Below are 19232 nucleotides of genomic sequence, written 5' to 3' on the forward strand. Positions count from 1 at the left end.
TAAGCTCTCCCCCTATGCATTCATGCCTTCAGAAAAGAGAGAAAATATATAAAGTTATTTATGCACAGACTGTGAGAGATCTGTTGCTTGGAGACGTGTGCAAATATATACTCAACCAGATTTCCCAAGTAGCCGTTGGCTTTCTTTTTGCCAGGGGAAGGGAAGGGAAGGAAGGAAGGAGTGAAGAAATTACTTCTGGAGGTAGTAACACTGGTGTTACTGTTCAATGATGATCATGTTTCTCTAAAAGCACCGGCTTTTCTCTCTTCCGGTACACTGGAAAATTAGGATAATAACCTGCATCTCCAGAGTTCAGTGGTGGGATGCTGGAGGCAACCCTGACTGACGGAGGCATGTGCCTAGCAGCTCTGCCCAGCTCTCTTCCTCAGTTCCAGCCTCCATCACTCAAAAGAGTATCTTGAAGACATGAGCTAAGCATGGCAGATGCATTCATGTCTTCCTGATCTTGTATTCAGCACTCCTAATTATGAAATTAGCTGTCCAAAAAGAAACCAGAAATACTGGTTACCACCTGGAAAACCTCTTCATGGACATCTCATCCGTTAGTGCTTTGCAGGAGAACCTCTGTGCTATCGCTGGGGCAATTTAGAGTGTCCTGCCATTTAAGTAGGCCCTGCCTTTATACAGAGAGTTAGCCTCTAAACACCAGTTATCTCATAAAGACATTTTCTAATTTAATAGTTTCTTTTGCATCCGACTTGTGTTTTTCTGAGAACGCAGGAGCAGCAGCCAAATTTCTAACTCATTTCCTGATTTCTTTTTTTTCCTTCTGTTTTGGGTGGGTTTGCCATGATCAAGAGCTCCTAAATCTTTTCATACCAACTGCATACACCAGGGCTTTTCTTACCAGTGCTATTAATTGCATTGTCAAAAAATCACTTCTGAAGCATCCTGTTACCTACAGCTTGAAGGTGAAGCTGGTGAGGTCTTTCTGGCTCAGGGTTCACCCAGACCAGTAAATGTCACAGAGACGTAGCACGGGGTTTTTTTATCCAATACAACACCACTTACTGCTTTTTTTTCATAACTTCACTCAAGTAGATCTGCCCATCCACCGAGTTATGGACAACTGATGGGAACCTTATTGCTAGTTTTGTCTGCTTCCTCTGGATCCTGCCAAGAGACTGTTTCAGCTCTTCACTCCAAAATTTGAGAACATGAAAGCCTCGTTGCTCTTGGCTCCTGGAAATTTGACTTCCCAGCCAACTACACCTTTTATAGATACTTTCTTGAACCTTTTTGCACAGTACTATAAATATAGCAATAGTTGCCAGAAACCATTTCCAGCAGCATCCAACCACATGTTGACTGGACTGAAGCCCATTTCATGTCTTTGGGAGCGGCTCCCTGTGCTGTTTTTAATATTATATCGAAAGCTTCTTCATCCTGGAACAGCCCCAGTTCTCTCTGTAGTGAGGATGATGGGAATATGGAGTATTCCCAGCGAAGTCAGGCTAGCTATCCTTGGTTATCAGACAGTCACTTCAGAATCAGGTCCACGATCTCTCACTCCACTGACCTGAACCTAAAAATAACTCCCACTTAAACTGTTTTCCTTCCATTTTTGTGTCTGCCTATGCATTGATCAGAGTGGCATAGGAAACAATAGGAAAAAAACCCCAAACCTACATAGATGCAAGACAAATTTTCTCTCTCTGTGAAGCTGCACCATTCCATTATGTCTCCAGTAAATGTCTAACAAAACTATATTTATTAAGAATTTGCAGTGCAAGATGCCGCGTGTTTTTGGAATCTAAAAGAGCACAGCACCATGAATGATCATGTCTCACACCATAGGTTTAATCCTAGCTACACAGGAGGCCATGGCAAAATCCCCTCTGAATACAAGGAAACATAATTTCAATTTGTAAGTAATTTCTTTTATATCAGAACTTCTGTGTAATTATTAATGTTCTACATTTTAAAATTCTGAAGTAAAATCTTAAGGATCTATGCAAGCTCGAGGACATTTACTATAATCTATAGAGACTTAGTACTGTACACAGAGGTAACGACTACTGAAAGATTACTACATAAAAGTAATAGATTACTACATAAGAGTAATAGGCTAACCATGATTAAGTCCTTTAAAAAGACACTGTTAAATACTTGATCTCCACTACTCTTCTACTATAATATTTATTATAATCTAATATATAATGGATCCAGATGGCTCCAGCCTAGACTTTGAAGGACGGATTTTCATCTCGCAGTGAGAACTGATGTACTACGGAGGACAGAATCAATCCTTACATTTACATTTATATTTTGAAGAATAACTTGTGATGACATGATGCTAATACGAATGCCCATCTCTAAAATGAGCCTCTTTCCTATTCCTACTGAAACAATAAAGCACAGGTTTAACCCTTGCTGGAGCCACATATATTGCAGCTGACCTTTGTATCTAAACTGTCACCCAAAAAAGCACGGAAAACAAACAGAGCCACGCTGGATTTCTAGGAAAGGAAAATCAGTGTTCACCAAAGAGAAAGCTTTTTTTTTTTTTTTTTTTTTTAAATGAGACTGTTACAAGCCGTGGAGTAAAAACAAAATTAAAGTTGTAAATAAAAAGGTAATTAACTGTCTCCTTTTTTGGATACTTTGGTATATGTTTCTTATCAGTTGCCACATTCCACCAGGAACAACTTAAACAGATGTCCTAAAATACTGGTGTGAGGCATGTGGATCTGGGAATATTTTTTATGATGGAGCGTTCAGCCAATTGGCATTTTGTCCTCCACGCTAGTCGCCGTTTTTCAATCCAGAGTAACAATTTGTTTAATTTGATTGTTCCTCAGAAGGCCCTACAACTTAACTGACTTTATGAATCACTTAGATTTATTGCCGATTGCAGCTTGTTGTTTTCTAATAACCATTTGTCTTTACTTGAGCACGCATGGATTTCAGGAAGTATTTTGGCCTAGGTATTTGGAAATGAAAGAGCTACACAATACCCAGGTGTAGCTGAGGATGAGAGGTGTAAATGCAGAGAATGATACTGATATTCTTACAGCGTGGCATGAAATTGGAAAGAACTTAGCTAGTAAATGAGTCTTTTTTTAATTAATAATTTTCAATTTTTTTTTTAATTAATTCCTGGCAATAATACCGGTATTTTTATTATTGGAAATTAACCCAACCTATGCCTACTTTATCTCAGCCAACGCTGAAGGTACTGACACAGATGGACTCAAAGCACCAGCCCATGCTTCTGCGTAACTCGGTCCTCACCCAGAAAGCAGGCAGCCCCCAAAGATACTCACGGAGGTGGCAGCGGGCCCCATGGTACCCCGGGCGGCACGCACAGTCGCCAGTCACCGGGTGACAGTCCTCATTCTCAGCAGAGCACTGACATACTCGGTTACAGTTCTTACCATACATGCCCGGCGGACAAGCTTGGGGAAGAGGAAATGTAAACCAATAAATTAAATTTGTCTTGGTAAATATAGAACTGAAACAAAGAGCGAGCTCAAATTTATTAAATAAAATCCCTGCCTACAGAACGACGCTCTCCTCCGGGACTTTGGATTTATTACATTTACTTGGGGGTTACTTCACTGCTTGATTTTGTTTTGTTCAGTCAATTTGTGCCCAACTGTCAAGGGCCAGATACAATTTTCTTGTCACTAGAGAAAATCATAGGGAAATGTCAGGTAAAATTGACTAAAATAACAGTATAATTCACAGGGGACCAGGTGGGTGGATAAAGACATTCTACCTTTTGCAGGGAGTTTAAACTTGCAAAGCTGCTGTAGCACAAACACTTTTACAGGTTTCATTTCGCCCGCTGACGGCCACAATGCCTACAGGCTTTGGGCTTCCCATGCCTAATTCTTACATCTCACTTCCATTAAGTTGACCTGGCTGTGGGTCAAGTTCTAGAGTCCTTTAGTGGAGGATATGAGACACCAATGTCAATTTTTTAAATTCTTTTTGTTGTTTTTCTTTTTGCTAAAGCAGTACTCAGGCAAAACGTTGTAAGGAAAAACGAAGTCAAAACCACACAGCCGGGGTCACCGGATGAGCCTGCTTTCAAAGACAGCTCCAGGCGGCCAAATTCAGCGTCGAAGGTAAACCAGATAGTGACACTTCCATGAGCTCTGACAGCAGGAACGGACGGTCTCTCACAGGGACAAGGCCAACAGAAAGCAGAGCTGCTGCTTTACGCACGGCACAGTGACGTCCGCGGGCAGGCGCTGGGCTCACTGGCCATCTTCTCGGTCTGTTTTTATCCAGTTTTGCCCCCGGCTGGTCCCTGCAGCCTGGGCTGCGACCCTGGAGAGGGCAAACCTCGCCAGACCAAACCGCGCCAGGCACAGAGGTCGGAACCGGCCAAACCGTTTGGGTGATAAACTCGCAGCCCTCGTCCATCTTCATTGCCATGAGGTTGTTACCTCCTCCCTCTTCGGGCATTGATTAGATCATCAGATTTTTATTTAAGAAATGTATTTCTTAATTAACGTACAAGGAAAGTATTGACATTCTTACAACAAACTTACTTTTCTCACAGCCGTGGCCGGTGAATCCCGGAGGACAGCCGCACTCGCCCGTCAGGTGATGGCAGGGGGTACCCGCGGGACACCGGCACCGCTGGGCACAGCCCATGCCGTAGCGGCCGGGCAAGCACGCTGCAACGGTGCAAGCGATCCTCGTTAGGGTATGGGGCAGGACGGTGCAAAGCTACTCGCCTCTGACAGGTCTGCTGCAGCCATCCCCGCCAGCACTCCCAGACCAACCGCATGAAGCAGCATGGGAGTAAAAGGATCCCGTCACCGGCTCTAGATCCAGGAGCAACGTATGCACCGAGCTGAGCTTTCCCCCTTAAACGCCCAGCAGCCACTCACGTTTGTCACAGTGCCTCCCTCGCCATCCCTTTTCACAGTGACACGCTCCAGTTTGATGGTGGCAGGACGGGCTGTGTACGCAGTCACATCGCTCCTCGCACCGCTTGCCGAAAAGCCCTGTGGGGCACACTGCGAGGAGAAGCAGAGGGAGCAACAGTTCTTCCTGCTGCATGGAAAGCACCCGACATCAGCGAATGAGCCAATATTGTTCTCCTTGCACATGGCGATGTATATTTAGAAGACTGCACGCCCAGAAAATAGCATTGAAAGAGAATATATTAAAAATATTAAAAGCTTTTAGTGTTAGCTGTTAATGAATCTGCACATGAAAGTTTGCAAAGACTTAGTCATGGTCTAGGGTACAAATCCAGGTGGTGTCTATAGAGATGGCGATGCCGTTCACGTGTACACAAGTATGCGTGGACAGAGGGACAGCTCTTTGAACAGAGAAAATACACTGTGCCCACATACTGCTTTCCACCGCACAGGTCTCTGCAAAGTGATCAAAGAGAAAACGAGGCCTGAAGAAAAGGAAGGTGGACACTGCGAAGGCTTTACAGGTGACACTGGTGGCTGAGGCTTTGTGAGTCCTCAGCACCTCAGAAGGCATCAGAAAATTGCTTGTGGCTTGCTGAAGGCACATTTCAAGTTATCTGACACCTACTGCTTCTGAGATTTCTGTTTCAGGGATTTACATGGATCTAAACACGCCAGACAGCTATTTCAAATCTGAGCAATCTGGACCACGTGCAAGGTAGGTGAAATTTGGACCGTTACAGGCCACTTTGCTGAGCTCCCTTTGATGACTTAGAGATGCGACAGCACGTGGCTGATCTGGGAAAGTCTCCTTACAACTCGTCCCCTTTCGTTATGTTCTTCCTTGTAGCCAAGGTAGAGAAATACCTTCATTTTCTTAGCGGGCAGGAAACAGAAGTAGGAGGAGATAAAATGATTTGGACAAGGGCACGTATTTGCGGTTGGGCAGAAACCTGCCTGCGGGCCTCCTGAGACACATGGTGAGCGCTCACACTGGCATTATTTCTTACTGGAATACAGAATATTGGAAAATTAAGATACAAACCAGAAACGGACTTCATATTGCAGAGGCAGAAATGGCTGATTGCAGACGGGAGTGTTAAAATAGAGCATCTGCAGAAGGAACCGCCCTTACCAACATCACAGCGGTCCCCAGTCCAGCCGGCGTGGCAGACACATTTCCCCGAGTGCTGGTCACACACCCCATGGTGGCAGCTACAGTTCTGCTCGCAGCCCTCTCCGTGCCTCCCGTCCCCACACTCTGAAACAAGATGGGGGAGACTGACGGGGGGCTAGGCTGGAGGGGCTCCAGGAAGAACACGCTTATGCCTCTGAAATACAGTAAGCACCCTAAGCTGGTCCTAAAAACTTCAGTGAGGGAGATTTGGAAGCCTCCCTTGACAAAATTTGCTAGAAATACATAATTTTCCTCTTGGAGGATTTCTTCTATTATTTTTTTCTCCTCAAGTTGAGTTCATTACCTATCTTCCCTGTCCCCAGGAGACAGAGAATAGCTTATTCCTCTCCTTTGTCCAGCAGGTTTCTAGCACCACGGCACATTCAAGTGCCAATACCATATCTCCCCTCAGTCTTCTTGTTTCTGACTAAACACCCCCAACTTTTTCAACCTCTCCACACCCAGCGCTCTCCAGCCTTCTGCCTCTCTTCTCTCTCTTTTTTCCCAGGCTGTCTCAAACCAGACCTCATCAGAACGGAATTTCCTTGCAGAACGACTGAAACAAGGTGCTGGAGGGATGGAGGACGCAATGAGACTCACCCAGCTCACACGCTATCCCTGTCCAACCCTGGGGACACCGGCACTCGCCTGTCACCCGGTCACAGGTGGCCTGGCCGTGGCAGACGCAGCGCTGCAGACAGTTTGCACCGTACCATCCAGGAGGACAGGCTGCGAAGAGGAGGCAGGACAACAGCCTTCCATTAGGAAGTGCAGAAGGTTAAAGACAACCTTTCCCAGCTTACACCCCTCCTTGTCATGGTGATCGTGGGGATGCTGTGGGAGGTACAGCTGAGTAAAAATGGGGCCATGGCTGATAAGGAATTACACAGGCCAGCGTAAAACTCACCTGGGAACAAAATAGGTGATGAAGTGAATTAGCTTTGACCCATCAAATGGCCTTGAGATTTTCTGTTCGCATCTACAAAAAACATTTCTTGGTTCCTACCAGCTTTCTCAACACCAAGGCAGGGAGTTATTGATTTCCCTGTTTTCAGAATTTCTTTGTACAGTCCCCTTAAAATCACAACTCCTTTCCTAATTGATCCTGCTACTCACCACTGGCCGATGACACTTCACAGTTTATCTAATTTTAGGTAAGCAAGTTTATTAATTCCCACCACAACCAGATCCTATGGATGGAACCTGATTTTTTTGGCACAAAAAATACACACCTCTGTCACGTGCCAGAGGGGCACCTTTTTAAGATGCTATCAGGAGCAAAAGCACAGTCTCTGCAAAAGCACAGTCACCAGAGGACGGCTCACCCATCCTCACATACTTACTCTACCTCCGTACTTCCAAAGAGAAGAGAACCCCCCAAACTTATCATTAAAGAAGAAGGGTATGTTTGACAATGTCTTTATATTTGCCAACAGCTTTTTTAACTTTGGCTTTTGTTTTGTATTTGAGGCCTTCAGGCAGAACAGAAAATTTTAGGTTGTGTCATACATGTCATCAAGGCACGGTTTCGTGCCTTCCCAAATTTTATTTGTTCATGGAAAGAGCTCTTTATATTAGGTTTTAAAGGGGGACCCACTTAATTTATATATTCCTCTACCCCACCAGCTTTCACTCCCTTTCCCTAACCATCCCCTCGGTACGCCGAAGGACAGCCGCTGCTTGCGTGGAGGTGCTGCCTCCAAACTCCAGCTCACCCGGGGGCATCCGCAGCAGCATCCCCAGCTCCGTGGCACTGCTTACAGAGCCAGGTACCTCGTGGGGGAAGCACGGAAAAAGGAGCCTACTGCAACGGGGATGGACAGACTTCTTCTAGCGGCTTGGATGCAGGGGATTAGGAGGTGAAATGTAAGCAGTCTTTCTTTGCCAGCCTCTTTTCTTAAGACTCCTTGGAGATGGGCTTGTGTTTGAGTCACGTGTATTGGTCTGTTTGCCAAGGCTGGAAGTCCCAATGCCTTTCACATGTTCTGGATTTAGCCTATGTCTGGAATGGCGTCCATAATGATGTGGATCAGTTGGGTGCACGGGATGGTAAAGCAGGCCGTAGAAAAGAAAGAGAGTTTCATTTCAGTGTCATAAATAGGACTTTTATGGACCTTTTCCCCCTTAATCAGCTCTCTTTCCAGTCTACGACGCTGTTTCAGCCCCCTCTGCCCCATGTACATTGAGCTCCAACACCTGGCCCCTGCAACACGGCACCACAGATTTGTTTAACGGACCGAGCCGTGGATACAAAACCAGTGACAACACAGGGCAACGAGCTGCTAATTAACACACCAACAAACCCCCCTGAGTGGAAGTTTGATCTTCTCCCTCCTACAGTGCTCTGCCAGGAGAGTGAATTTCCGACTGTACCTTCTTGGCAGGCGGCTCCTTTCCACCCCGGGTTACAAAGGCACGTCCCGGTTACGTGATGACAGAGCGCTCCGTTGCGACAGTGACAAGCGTGGCTGCAGCCGGGCCCGTAGCTGTCTCCCTGGCAGGCTGCAACGAGAGAAGCCCATAAAACCCCATCAGGAAGCATCAGAGGAGGCACGGCACGGAGCAAACCTGAGACACAACCCAACGCCGGAAAAATTGCTTTGAAACTGGCTTCCGACGACATCATAAGGGCGCCTAAGTCCATATATTAGCCATGCCTGACACTACATAACGTGGCTTAAAAATATGTATCGTAGCACATTCTGAAGGGGTCTTTATTGAAGGGCAGGATCGCTTGGGTGATGGATCAGCTGTCATCCCCTGCCCTGCGGAATGTCTTTGTGCTAAACTAATGGTCCAGCAGAACCGCCAGCTTGACAGCCCGGGTATTTATTTGCATCCTGGTAAGAGAACTGACAACTTCATTGTTTTCAGTGTTCATTTTTCACAGCTGGATGCCTTCGCTCACCCAGAGTCTCATTCTTTGGTCAGAGAGGGGTGATATTTTCAACGCATTCGGTTGAGCAGCTGGCTCCCAGGTGAAAACTTAACGCAGCCATCTCGCCAACGTACACTCGCTGCAGCTCCATCTCCAGCGCTGCTGCCTATGAAAAATGGCAGCGATAAAATTCCTGTAGTCTCCATTGCACTGGAGATTTGGATAGCTTTAAATGGTGGAAAACAGACAGTACTGCTACCCTGTTTTCTTCAGATTATCACCCAAAAAATACAAAACAAATTGATGAAGTTGGATAGCCTCCTTGCATGGTTTTCGTGCCTGCCTTGCAGAGGCTCTCCTTCACTGTACAAAGCTGTCGGAGCCTCTCAGCCCTGCAGCACTGCTGGCATGTATTGGAGAGGTGAGAAAAGCCCTGATACCTGATCCAGAAGAGTGTCCTGCTCTCGCTGAATGTGACATCTCCCAGGATCAGGCCCAAACGATGACTTTTCACCAAAGCCTCCATGCCTTTGAGGGTGTCAGTGTACAGAACAAGATGCAGTGCTGTGGGAGGACACCTCCCTGGGGACCAAAGGGAGGTGTGAAACCATCTTGATCTCGGGGTGAACTTGTTTGACAGTATCTGACCCATCCTCAGGCCTTTTCTTCCCATCTGAGGGCTTCCAGCTTCCCAATGTGGTTCTCACAGACATCGTTTCTCTCAGGACTTCTTTTCAACAGCGTTCATTTTTGTCATCGCTTGGACCCCATCCACACTGAAACCACAAGACAGTGCAGGAGCCCAGTCCCATCACAGTTAAAAGTTTGTTCTGTAAATGAGGCTTGGTTGCCAAGCTAAAAGTTCATCCCATCCTACAGAGCTCTGGCTCAGTTTTGGGAGCAGAACTAAGTATTTCCACAATACAGACCAGAACTATATCATAACAAAGCCAAAGGAAAAACCAGCTCATAACCAGGTCCCCTGACTGGTTACTAGTGGTTTGTGTGAGGTTTTTGGAGTATGCATACAAAGCTCTTGTTATGCTTACCGAGAAGACAAAAGAGTTTGCCAGTGAAAATTCTGGTAAGAAAGCAGAAATTTCTGGAGAAGAAAATGTCAATTATTCTGTTGGGTGGATACAAACATTTTTTAGCTTCTTGGTAGGACAATCCTGATTATCCAAGTACTTTTCTGAAGATTAAGATAACAAGTGATATCAGATGATACAAATATCCCTGGGCCTTTTCTCCTTTCTTCATGATGAGTGCAAAGGGGAGAAGCAACAGAAAGGTTTAAATTATTAGACTTCTTCCTGCTTCAAAATTTTCCACTCTGTGCCTTTCCTCTATAAAAGGAGGATTTATTCATTTGCAGTCTTTAAAACCCCTTTTTGCACGCAGAGTAAGGAACACATGAAACTGGAGATTTTCTTCCAGACTGGAAGTCAACAGCCATCAAAATTGTCAGGGAGCACAGGTAAATGATGGGCACCAAGACTCCATAGGGTGCCCAGAAGCTTTGATTTCATGCAGCTCCTGTGGATTATTCTCCCCAAAATGAAGCTTCAGCTTGAAAAGAACAGGGAATTTGCAAAGTCAAGTGCCCACACCACAACAAAATGTCAAACGCCTGGTTATCAACGTCCCTGAGCAGAGACTCTGGCAGAGCCGATTTTTTCATACTCATTTATTTTGCAAACCAGCGTGGTCTCTTTTTTACCACAAGGAACTGCTTCTGTGAAGATGCTGCTGAGCCCCAACAGCTCCAGAAAGAGGCATTTTTAGTACTCATTTTTAGTATAGGATCAGGGCAAAATGCAGATGCTGGTTTGTGTTCAGCTTCTGCAGACCATATGCAACATGAGATTTTGGGGGTTTTTGTTTTTTGATTTTTTTTTTTTTTTTTTTGAGGTAGCAAAATTTAGGCAAGTTTGTATACAGAAAGGAAGGTTACATCTCTGGCACAAAGAGGTGCTGAATGTCAAGCCCTTACTTCTGTATCACTGAGGCATGACAACACTCAATGAAACAGTTTATTTAAAAAAAAAAAAATGGGTAGCATACTTTTCCTAAACCTCTTTCTTGGAAAGCTAAAGTATCTTAGGCAGACACTCAAAAAACTCCAAAAATAAAAAAATGACCAAACACAAACTGAAGCTGGGGCAGAGCTTGCTTGGCAGATTTCATCCCAGATTAATATAATTAATTTACAAGCAATTGAAAAACATGGTCTTGTAATGGAAAGTGTTAGGCAGCTTCAACAAAAGGCATTACTGTCCATGTTGCCCATAATTAGATAGCAGTGTATAAAATGCACTGCATGGCCAGCTTAAGATCAATTCAAATCCCATGATGTCAAAATTATTCCTCAATATCCTCCAGCACATTGCCTGCAATCTGATTACTTGAACACAAGTTCTGTCCTTCCAGCTGCTAGAGGTGGCGAGTCCCAGGAACCAGCAAGGTGAATATTAAACACCCAACAAGGATGGGGAGCGGTGGGCTGGCACCCCCGACCCATGGCTGCCTTACTCCGAGCAGCTTTAGAGCAGCACGGCCAAGGTTCAGTCTTAAAGTCAAAATGAAGATTCACCGTTTAGCCAAGAGCAAAGGAGGTTACCCTTTGCACCGTTAACTGAGCTTGCTCTTTTACTTACAAGGCAAAGCAGAGCTCGGAGGCTTTGGCATCTTCACCAGCGTTGAGGAATAAATCAACCCGGCATAAAGCTCTAATGGCTCTGGTGCAAGTGAATCAATAAGTTTTTTTTCTCATGCGAGTAGAGTGGGGCACAGAAGGCCATTGACAAAGAGCTGCATTTCTTAATTGAATTTAATGAAATATGTAGGAACAAAGCTTCCCATCCCTAATGCAGTCCAAGGAGCGGGGAAGGGCCAAGGTGACACATTGCTAATGCCATGGCTCAGCTGAAGGGCAGCAAAAGTGGGCTGTGACCATGAAGCAAACATCGTACCTGGTCAGCAGCACCTCTTCTGCTTTGTGGTATAGCTATATGGCTCTGGCTCTGCATTTATTCATGGTCAGCTCATTAACTTACACCCACAGGGGAGTATTACCACCACCTTCAGGCAGTGGGAGATGGAGATCCAAGCGTTCCTATGGGGGGCCACGAGGACGCAAAAAGGACTGTGATGGTGGGATGTGTGCAGAAATATCTAAAAAGGGGAAAGATTCACCAGCACTGACCCCTCCTCAGGGGAAGCCCTTTCAGAAGACAGGCTGTCTTGCACGGTGGGGGCAAATGAGGGAAAAAAATTATGAAGAGCAAGCACAGTCCTCAAGCTGTGTCTCATAGCTGGAGAATAGAATTGTTTCAATACAAGTATCATTTCTCTCTATTTTCTAAATTAAACCAATTTTCTGTTGCAGAAATCCGCAACCTATGGATTAAAGAAGTTTTACGAACGAGTTCACTAACAATGAAAGTTGGCTCCTTGTGGAGCTGCTTTGGACCCCAGCTCTACAAGGCAGTCCTGCAGACAGCAGTCATATTTTCAAAAGGAAGTATAGACCATGACATCATCCTAAAGTGCAACTAGGCAGCTGAGAGGCTAAAACCTGAAAATCTTAAAAAAACCCCATGTATTTGCTAAATTTTGCAAATAGGCTCAGCTATTTCCATATGTAATACCATGTAGCTAAAGAAAATAATTTAATTTCCCATGAAATTTAGTGAACAATTTCTCAGAAGAGCCGATCTTATATATGCATACACACAAACATACAAGAAAACCTTATTAGCTTAAAGGTTGTGGGATAATCCATGCTTGTGAAAATCTAGGAAGGCTCTTTTTTTTAGACAAATAACTTTAAGAATTAGTTAAAAAAATATTTTGTCGTGCTCAAATAATAAAACAGTCCCAGCTCTGATTTTTCCACTTTGCACATTTGTAATCTGTCATTTCATAATTGCTAATTAGATGAGATACACCAGAAACAGAGATACAACATTTCACCTCTTAATGTTGCACAAAAATAAAAAGCAGAGATTCGTCATATGGCAGGAGACAGCTCTGCTATTTAAAAACTGATGCTTATAATGTTTGACAAGTGCCAGCAGCAGTTAAAAAAAAAAAAAAAAAGTTGATCATTTACACAGCTACCAAAAATCGTTCCCTTTTTTGGCATCTTTGGAAAGGAACGTGCCCTAGCTAAAATTGTACCCTGGTGGGTCATCCTGCATTCCCAGAAGAAACCCGTGTTGGTGCTGACAGGGCTTGGGAAGAGGGACGCGAGGGTAGGCTGTACGTACGCTGCTCGCAGGTCTCTCCCTGCCAGCCCGGGAGGCAGCGGCATGTTCCCAGGACGTGGTCGCAGCTGGCAGCATTCTTGCACTTGCACACCTGGTGGCAGTCAAGCCCAAAGAATCCATCTGGACAAGCTGAAAATGCAAAAGGGACTTTTTTTTAGCCAAGTTGCGTTTCTTTTTTGTATAAACTCTAGCTCAGAGATCTGAAAACACGGGGCGCTGCTCATCTGCTCACGGACGCTTTGTCACACGTCACTCTGTGACTATGCTTAAGAGCCAAAGTTCCTTCAAGGGTTAAGCCTGCACAATTCTGCTACGTGCACCTCAGAAGAACGTGACCCTTTTTACACAAGCCACAGATTGCTGCAGAGAAAAACACGTCTGAGAACACTGAAAAGCCATAAAACAGGGGAGAGAATGGAGCTGAATTCACACAAGCTGGTACTTGTGCTTCTGTAATGGACAGAGGAAAAAGGAAATAACCCAACATAATGCAAGACTATGGGGCCACCCCTGATGATCTCCCTGCCTTTTGAAATGCAAAACTTATGCTCCCATTTATTCTCCTGATACTTTTCTACAGATTTTTTTAACAGTGAACATAAGCTGTAGTGTTGTAGTTCAGCGCTGGAATGAAAACCTGGCAAAGAGAATGAGTAGAGAAAACCAAGACAAATTAAATGTAGCAAAACAACTCCAGGGAGCTTAATGAGCTCAGGAGCTACATCTAGGACACTTAGGGAAGAGCAGCCCCATGGATTCAATTTACGTCTGTACCAGTGTTGACAGCAGTGAAAATAAGCCATCGGTGCTTGTCAGTGGGCCACGTCATACCCAAACTGCTGCATTAAGGCTGCTACGCAGAGTTAAAGGAAAATAATTAGCAATTATGTTGTCTATGTAGCCTTAATTTAACCCCTCTGCCTGCACATGTATGTGTGTGTATTTAGATTACATAAGTACATGTATAATTGCGTTATACTAAGTGATAATAAATCTGTAGATATACAATGTGTGTCATTCTTTCCACAGAACCCCCGAATCACTCAGTCTCAGGAGTGACGGTGCTCATTAAATAAGCAGTTATTCAATAAAGCTTAGCTCTTTGTCCTCCTTGTTCAATACAAACTTCTATTTGCAACCCGATTCTCACACTTCTACCATGAAACCAGAACAACTGGCTTCCCAAAAGAGTCTTACGATGCTTATCATCCCAACTACTGCCAGGACGTGACCCAACGACGCTCCACACTGATTTCACAGCTCTCGACCAGGTCAGAATAACACTGTCATCCATATGCATCTTCCACTGTTGGACTCTTCTGTCCCTGTTCTCGCCCTGTGTCTTCACGCCCGGGCTCTTTGTCCCAGTCTATCATACTGCCTCTTCCACAAACGTAAATTCAGTCCTCTAGCAGAAAGCACTGCTGTCTGCTTTGGCCACGAGGCAGGGGGAAATTCAGTATCCGTAGATTCAGGCAAACCTGGACCTCGGGACAGCGAAGGCGGTGTTACAACACGTGCTTTGGCTTCTCTACTCCCAGAGCTCTTGCTCAGCTTGTGCCTACATATGATTGTTTCATCTACTCAAAATCAAAAGGGTGCTCTTCCCTTCATCCTGTCCAGACTGCAGCTCCTTCTTTGGCGTAAGAAAGATTTCAGGCTTACACCACTTTCCAAGTATGTGCTGTCTCAGAAAAACAGAAAAAGGCATAAACCTGTAACACATCCCTCAGCCTCCGCTCAGTTTGTGCTGGGGAGAGAGCAGTTACCAAGTTGTAAGGAAGAGACATCAGCATGTGGCTTCAACTTCCACGTCCTCATTTATTATGCTTCAGTAGCGTCTATGGCACAGCATACAAGAAAGGACTTCTCCTACCTAACCCTAGGTGACTTCAAAGGCTGACAAAGTTTTTCTTTGTTTAATGCAGGGACTACACAGCATTGTCAGCTATTCCTAGACATGCACAGTATTTATTTTCCCCCTATATCTTATTAAAACAGAAATCTTGCTGGGCTATCCTACGATAATGATTAACTGCTGAAATGCCAGGAGAGAAGCCCAGCCAGTCTGTCCCGCGGTAGTGCTGATTCAGCCAGCAGTTCAAAGGCAGATTTTGAGCGCTGCGTTTCGCAAGGGCTGTACATTGCTGTTACTCATGCATCAGTTAATAAACATACTGTAGAAAAAGTCCGAGACTCCTGCTGTCTCCAATTTGTGGGATAATTGTGTGGCTCTTGGGGATAGTTGGTCAGATTAAGCAGCAAACTGGAGAATTCTGCTGGCCTGATCCCGTAACTGGACACATGCCTTGGGCCATGCAACACATACCAGAACAGCACGGAACAAAATTAAACAAAATTACGGTGCAGTGAAGACAATCGCAACCTTCAAAGTGGGAGCAGCAGATGCTCGGCACTCCACAGATTCAATCCAATTATAACAAATGCCTTCCCAAACAGAAGTAGAGTACCCCAGTGCAGGGCACGGTGACCCGGCTCGCGCGGCGTGGCACAGCACACGTGTGACAGAGCTGCGAGCACAGCCGGCGACTGACGGCACACCTTGATTCCTTTGGGTTTGCTGGGTGGGAAGATGGGCAGCCTGATATCAGAAGCCCATGGCCCAGGCTTCCTGCATATCAGATATTAACATTTATTTGAAGAAAACATTTATATATTTAGCTGTTTGTTACAAAAAAGATTGGGTTTGGGTTTCAGTGCCAGGGTTTTTTTTGTTGGCATTTTTTGGGGGGATTTTTTTTACTTGTCTGTTTAGCTGTAAGTGCATTGAAACCAAAGCCCTGCAGCAGTGGGTGATCAGGCATCTTTTCTGGAGAAAATGCTGCTCATGTTCTCTGTGCTTTAATAGGATAGTGAAAGGACTTACAAAGCCATCTTTTGCTATGATTACTGCCTTTGCACAGTCCAGCAATGCAGAGGCATTAATTGCTGCTTCAGCTCAAGAACAGCCAGAACCCCACATGTGCCCCAGATACCTTCTCCCCAGGCATGTAACATTCTCCTCTCAGACAGGAAAGAAGCATTGCTAGTTGCATCACGCTCAAGGAACCACCGAAAATGAATCGCTTTCCTTTGATAATGCTAGACCCTGTGAAGAACTGTTCAGTGTTTCTTCAAGTGTTCTAGTTGTACCACTTGCTGCTTTCAAGAAAATGCAAAGGTAGCCTTTCCTAGGTTGTTCAGATGGCCTGCAAACATTTCTTAGTAGATTATTTTGTTTTCAGGCTTCTTTGCGTACGTTAGCTGCTTTGCAACTGAAACAGTTCTGCTCCTTTTGCAGCTCTTTTCACATTCTTTGTGAATCTTGAATTACAAGATTCACAAAGTTCATTTTTCCAATGGACTGTGCAGAGCTGAAAGATGGAGCAGGCATGTCATCACCTTCAGAAATGTCTAATTTTCGTTCAGAAAGTGGCTCGATAGCTTTATTCTTACCCATTTTTATTACATGTGATCACACCACCACTGGAGAGGCAGCAGTACGACTGAATGATACCAGGTGGAGATGAAGAACAGTGACTGAAGCTGACTCAGAGAAGAACTGAGATGCTGATGGACAGACAAAAGTACTTTGAGGTGCATGAGGGCTCTTGCCAGCATCCTGTGGCTAAAGGCACAGAAGTTCAGTTAACTCCTGAATAATTCACAGCAAGGTCTCACAAAACAGCAACCTGAAGCAACAGTATCTCCTGCTCCTGGTTAGCTTGGAAGCTGTCCTCTGCCGGTGGATGATGATGTGGCTTTGGTTGTTATCTGTATTACTGACAGGCGATATATGTAGGTACATACCAACTTGCAGTGAATATTGCAAATATCTTCTGAGCCACCACGCTCTCCCCACTCTTCATGCTCTTTTCAGAGAACACTGAATCACATACAAGGTCTTGGGTCATACCTCCAAAATACTCGAGTCCAGGGAACTGAAAGGTTTGCCTTGATTCAGTTAAAATTGAACCATGGCTGAAGCATCGCCCCTGCCTCAAACACCATGGTACACACAAGCACGATGGTGCTTTTCCCTTAGGCTGGCTGCCTCGCCAGGCGATGAACACCGGTTACTGGTCAAGACACTGCAGCATGTCAGCTGGTAACACAAATGCTTGAAATGAAAAATAGAGGCTCGCTTGACCATAGTGCGATAAATCCTCCAAGAGCTTTCTACAGCTGCTAGTGTGCATCCACAGAGGCAGAGAAAGCTGGATAAGCCTGCTTAACTTCATCGTAAAGAGAAATACTACAAAAGCCCAATGCTGAGACTTAGCAAGGTCTAAGATTACATTAACAGTGCTAATAAACAGTAACAAGAGATTATGGAAATTTGTGGCAAATAAAGAACTTGGAAATGGCCACTGAAGTGGTGTTTTGCAATGGGGACTGCCATGTAAACCTATGGAGCCCTACTTCATACTGAGGGTAGCAAATTAATGAAATGGAACAGCAGTGCTTTGTTCCCACCTGAAAAAAGAAAACCAATCCCCTAAAAAAACAAAGGCAATTTTCGTGACTTCTGCAATTTCAGCTTGAATCTGGATCCCATGCTGCCACCATCCAAAACACCTGAAGCAACAACTGCAGGCTCAAATGTGCTCATTGCGCAGGGATTACATTAATTATTATTATTGATCAATATTAGATTTTGTAAGGTATTGTCTTCTCCTAGGACTTTGAACTTAGAAGGCTGCAAAAGTTTCAGTTTCAATATTTCTGTGATGATGGAGAAGTCCTTCCCAGCCCTGGGATGAAGCATCAGCACTATGTCAGAAGTTGAAGGCAACTCAGTTGTGCCGGGTCTCAATCTCTACATTCTCGTCTGCAAGGCACAGAGCTTGGCCAACGTAGGTGGATTGCCAAGAGGACGGCAAAAAGCACATCCCTGCCAGAAGGAAACCTTGCCAGTCTCTGAGTCACTAAAAACAGAAGTGCTACAGCTCCTCGGAGAAAAGGTGCCAAGAAGGTTCTACCAAGGGCAAACCACCCACACATTTTCCTCCCTCCTCATCTTTTGGAAGCAGCGGAACTGTTCTGGCTGAAACTTTCTACAGTAAAGGTAACACAGGTCAGCTCAGAGCAAACACCCTGTCTGCTTGAGAGAAAACACGTAGAAAACAGGGTCCTACAAATGGTAAGCGCTGAATTCTACTCTCCCCTCCACAATCTTCTTTCATGAGTTTTAAAAGATAAAAATGTCCAACATGACTGATTTGGAAGCTGAGACTTGTGGGTTTTTTTCCCAATAGACATCACCCAAGCTTCTCCATATTCCTCACACCTACTTTGGCAAAGGATATTTAGCCTCTTTGTCCCCATTTTGATTCTTGCTGCAATGAACAGATTTACACCATAACACCGATGCCTGTATTGCTCTTTGTGTTAAAAGTAATAATTAAAAAAGATAGACTTACAAAACCAGAGTTCAACTAAATCGTTTAAAAAAGGGACATAATAGAGATACCATAAATCATGAGGCACATTTTGCAACAGAACCTTGAAAAGAGTATTTATTTTTTTAATGATTCCTGGTAAGAATGAGAGGGAAACAAGAAGCAATCTCTGAGCTCCAGCCAGTGAGGTGCTGTGCTTCGTGACTGGTGAGGCTGTGGAGCACCTCCCTTCCCATCAGAGGGCAGCAGCTGCCTGCGAGTGCTGCCGCTTCCCTCTATCACAGCTGCAAGGCTACCTTTGTAAACTGGCTGATAAAGCTGCCTTCTAAGTAAAATAATTGTGACTCGGGCTTAATTATCATCATTTGTAGAATCTGCAATCATTTACACATAAAGAAAATTCATAGTGTCTGACTTACGTGCTGTTTCTGTTGTATTCAAGACTCTATTTTTTATGATCTGCACAATGATGCAGCATGACGTCAACCTCCTTAGACGATGCCGCAGGCCGACTCACAATAGCGTATCTAAGGAATCCAGTCCAACTTTTCCAACACTTTACCAAATGATCAGGTAATAGAAAATGATCTGTTGGATTTA

At 44.6% G+C, this 19232-nt stretch overlaps 1 protein-coding gene across 1 annotated transcript in view; it reads right to left on the reverse strand.

Moving 5' to 3' along the window:
• LOC309408032 (uncharacterized protein) overlaps positions 1-19232 on the reverse strand; it is a gene marked incomplete at both ends in the record, with an annotated part of 202120 nt that overhangs the window by 11078 nt on the left and 171810 nt on the right. Inside the window, 7 exons of the mRNA XM_082003741.1 lie at positions 3288-3419; positions 4524-4652; positions 4869-4997; positions 6040-6165; positions 6682-6810; positions 8455-8583; positions 13231-13359. Of these exons, the coding sequence (XP_081859867.1) occupies positions 3288-3419; positions 4524-4652; positions 4869-4997; positions 6040-6165; positions 6682-6810; positions 8455-8583; positions 13231-13359 (903 nt within the window). The remainder of the gene's footprint in view (positions 1-3287; positions 3420-4523; positions 4653-4868; positions 4998-6039; positions 6166-6681; positions 6811-8454; positions 8584-13230; positions 13360-19232) is intronic.

This window comes from Phaethon aethereus, assembly GCF_964289735.1.
Source record: "Phaethon aethereus genome assembly, chromosome: 9".
Classification (NCBI taxonomy): domain Eukaryota; kingdom Metazoa; phylum Chordata; class Aves; order Phaethontiformes; family Phaethontidae; genus Phaethon; species Phaethon aethereus.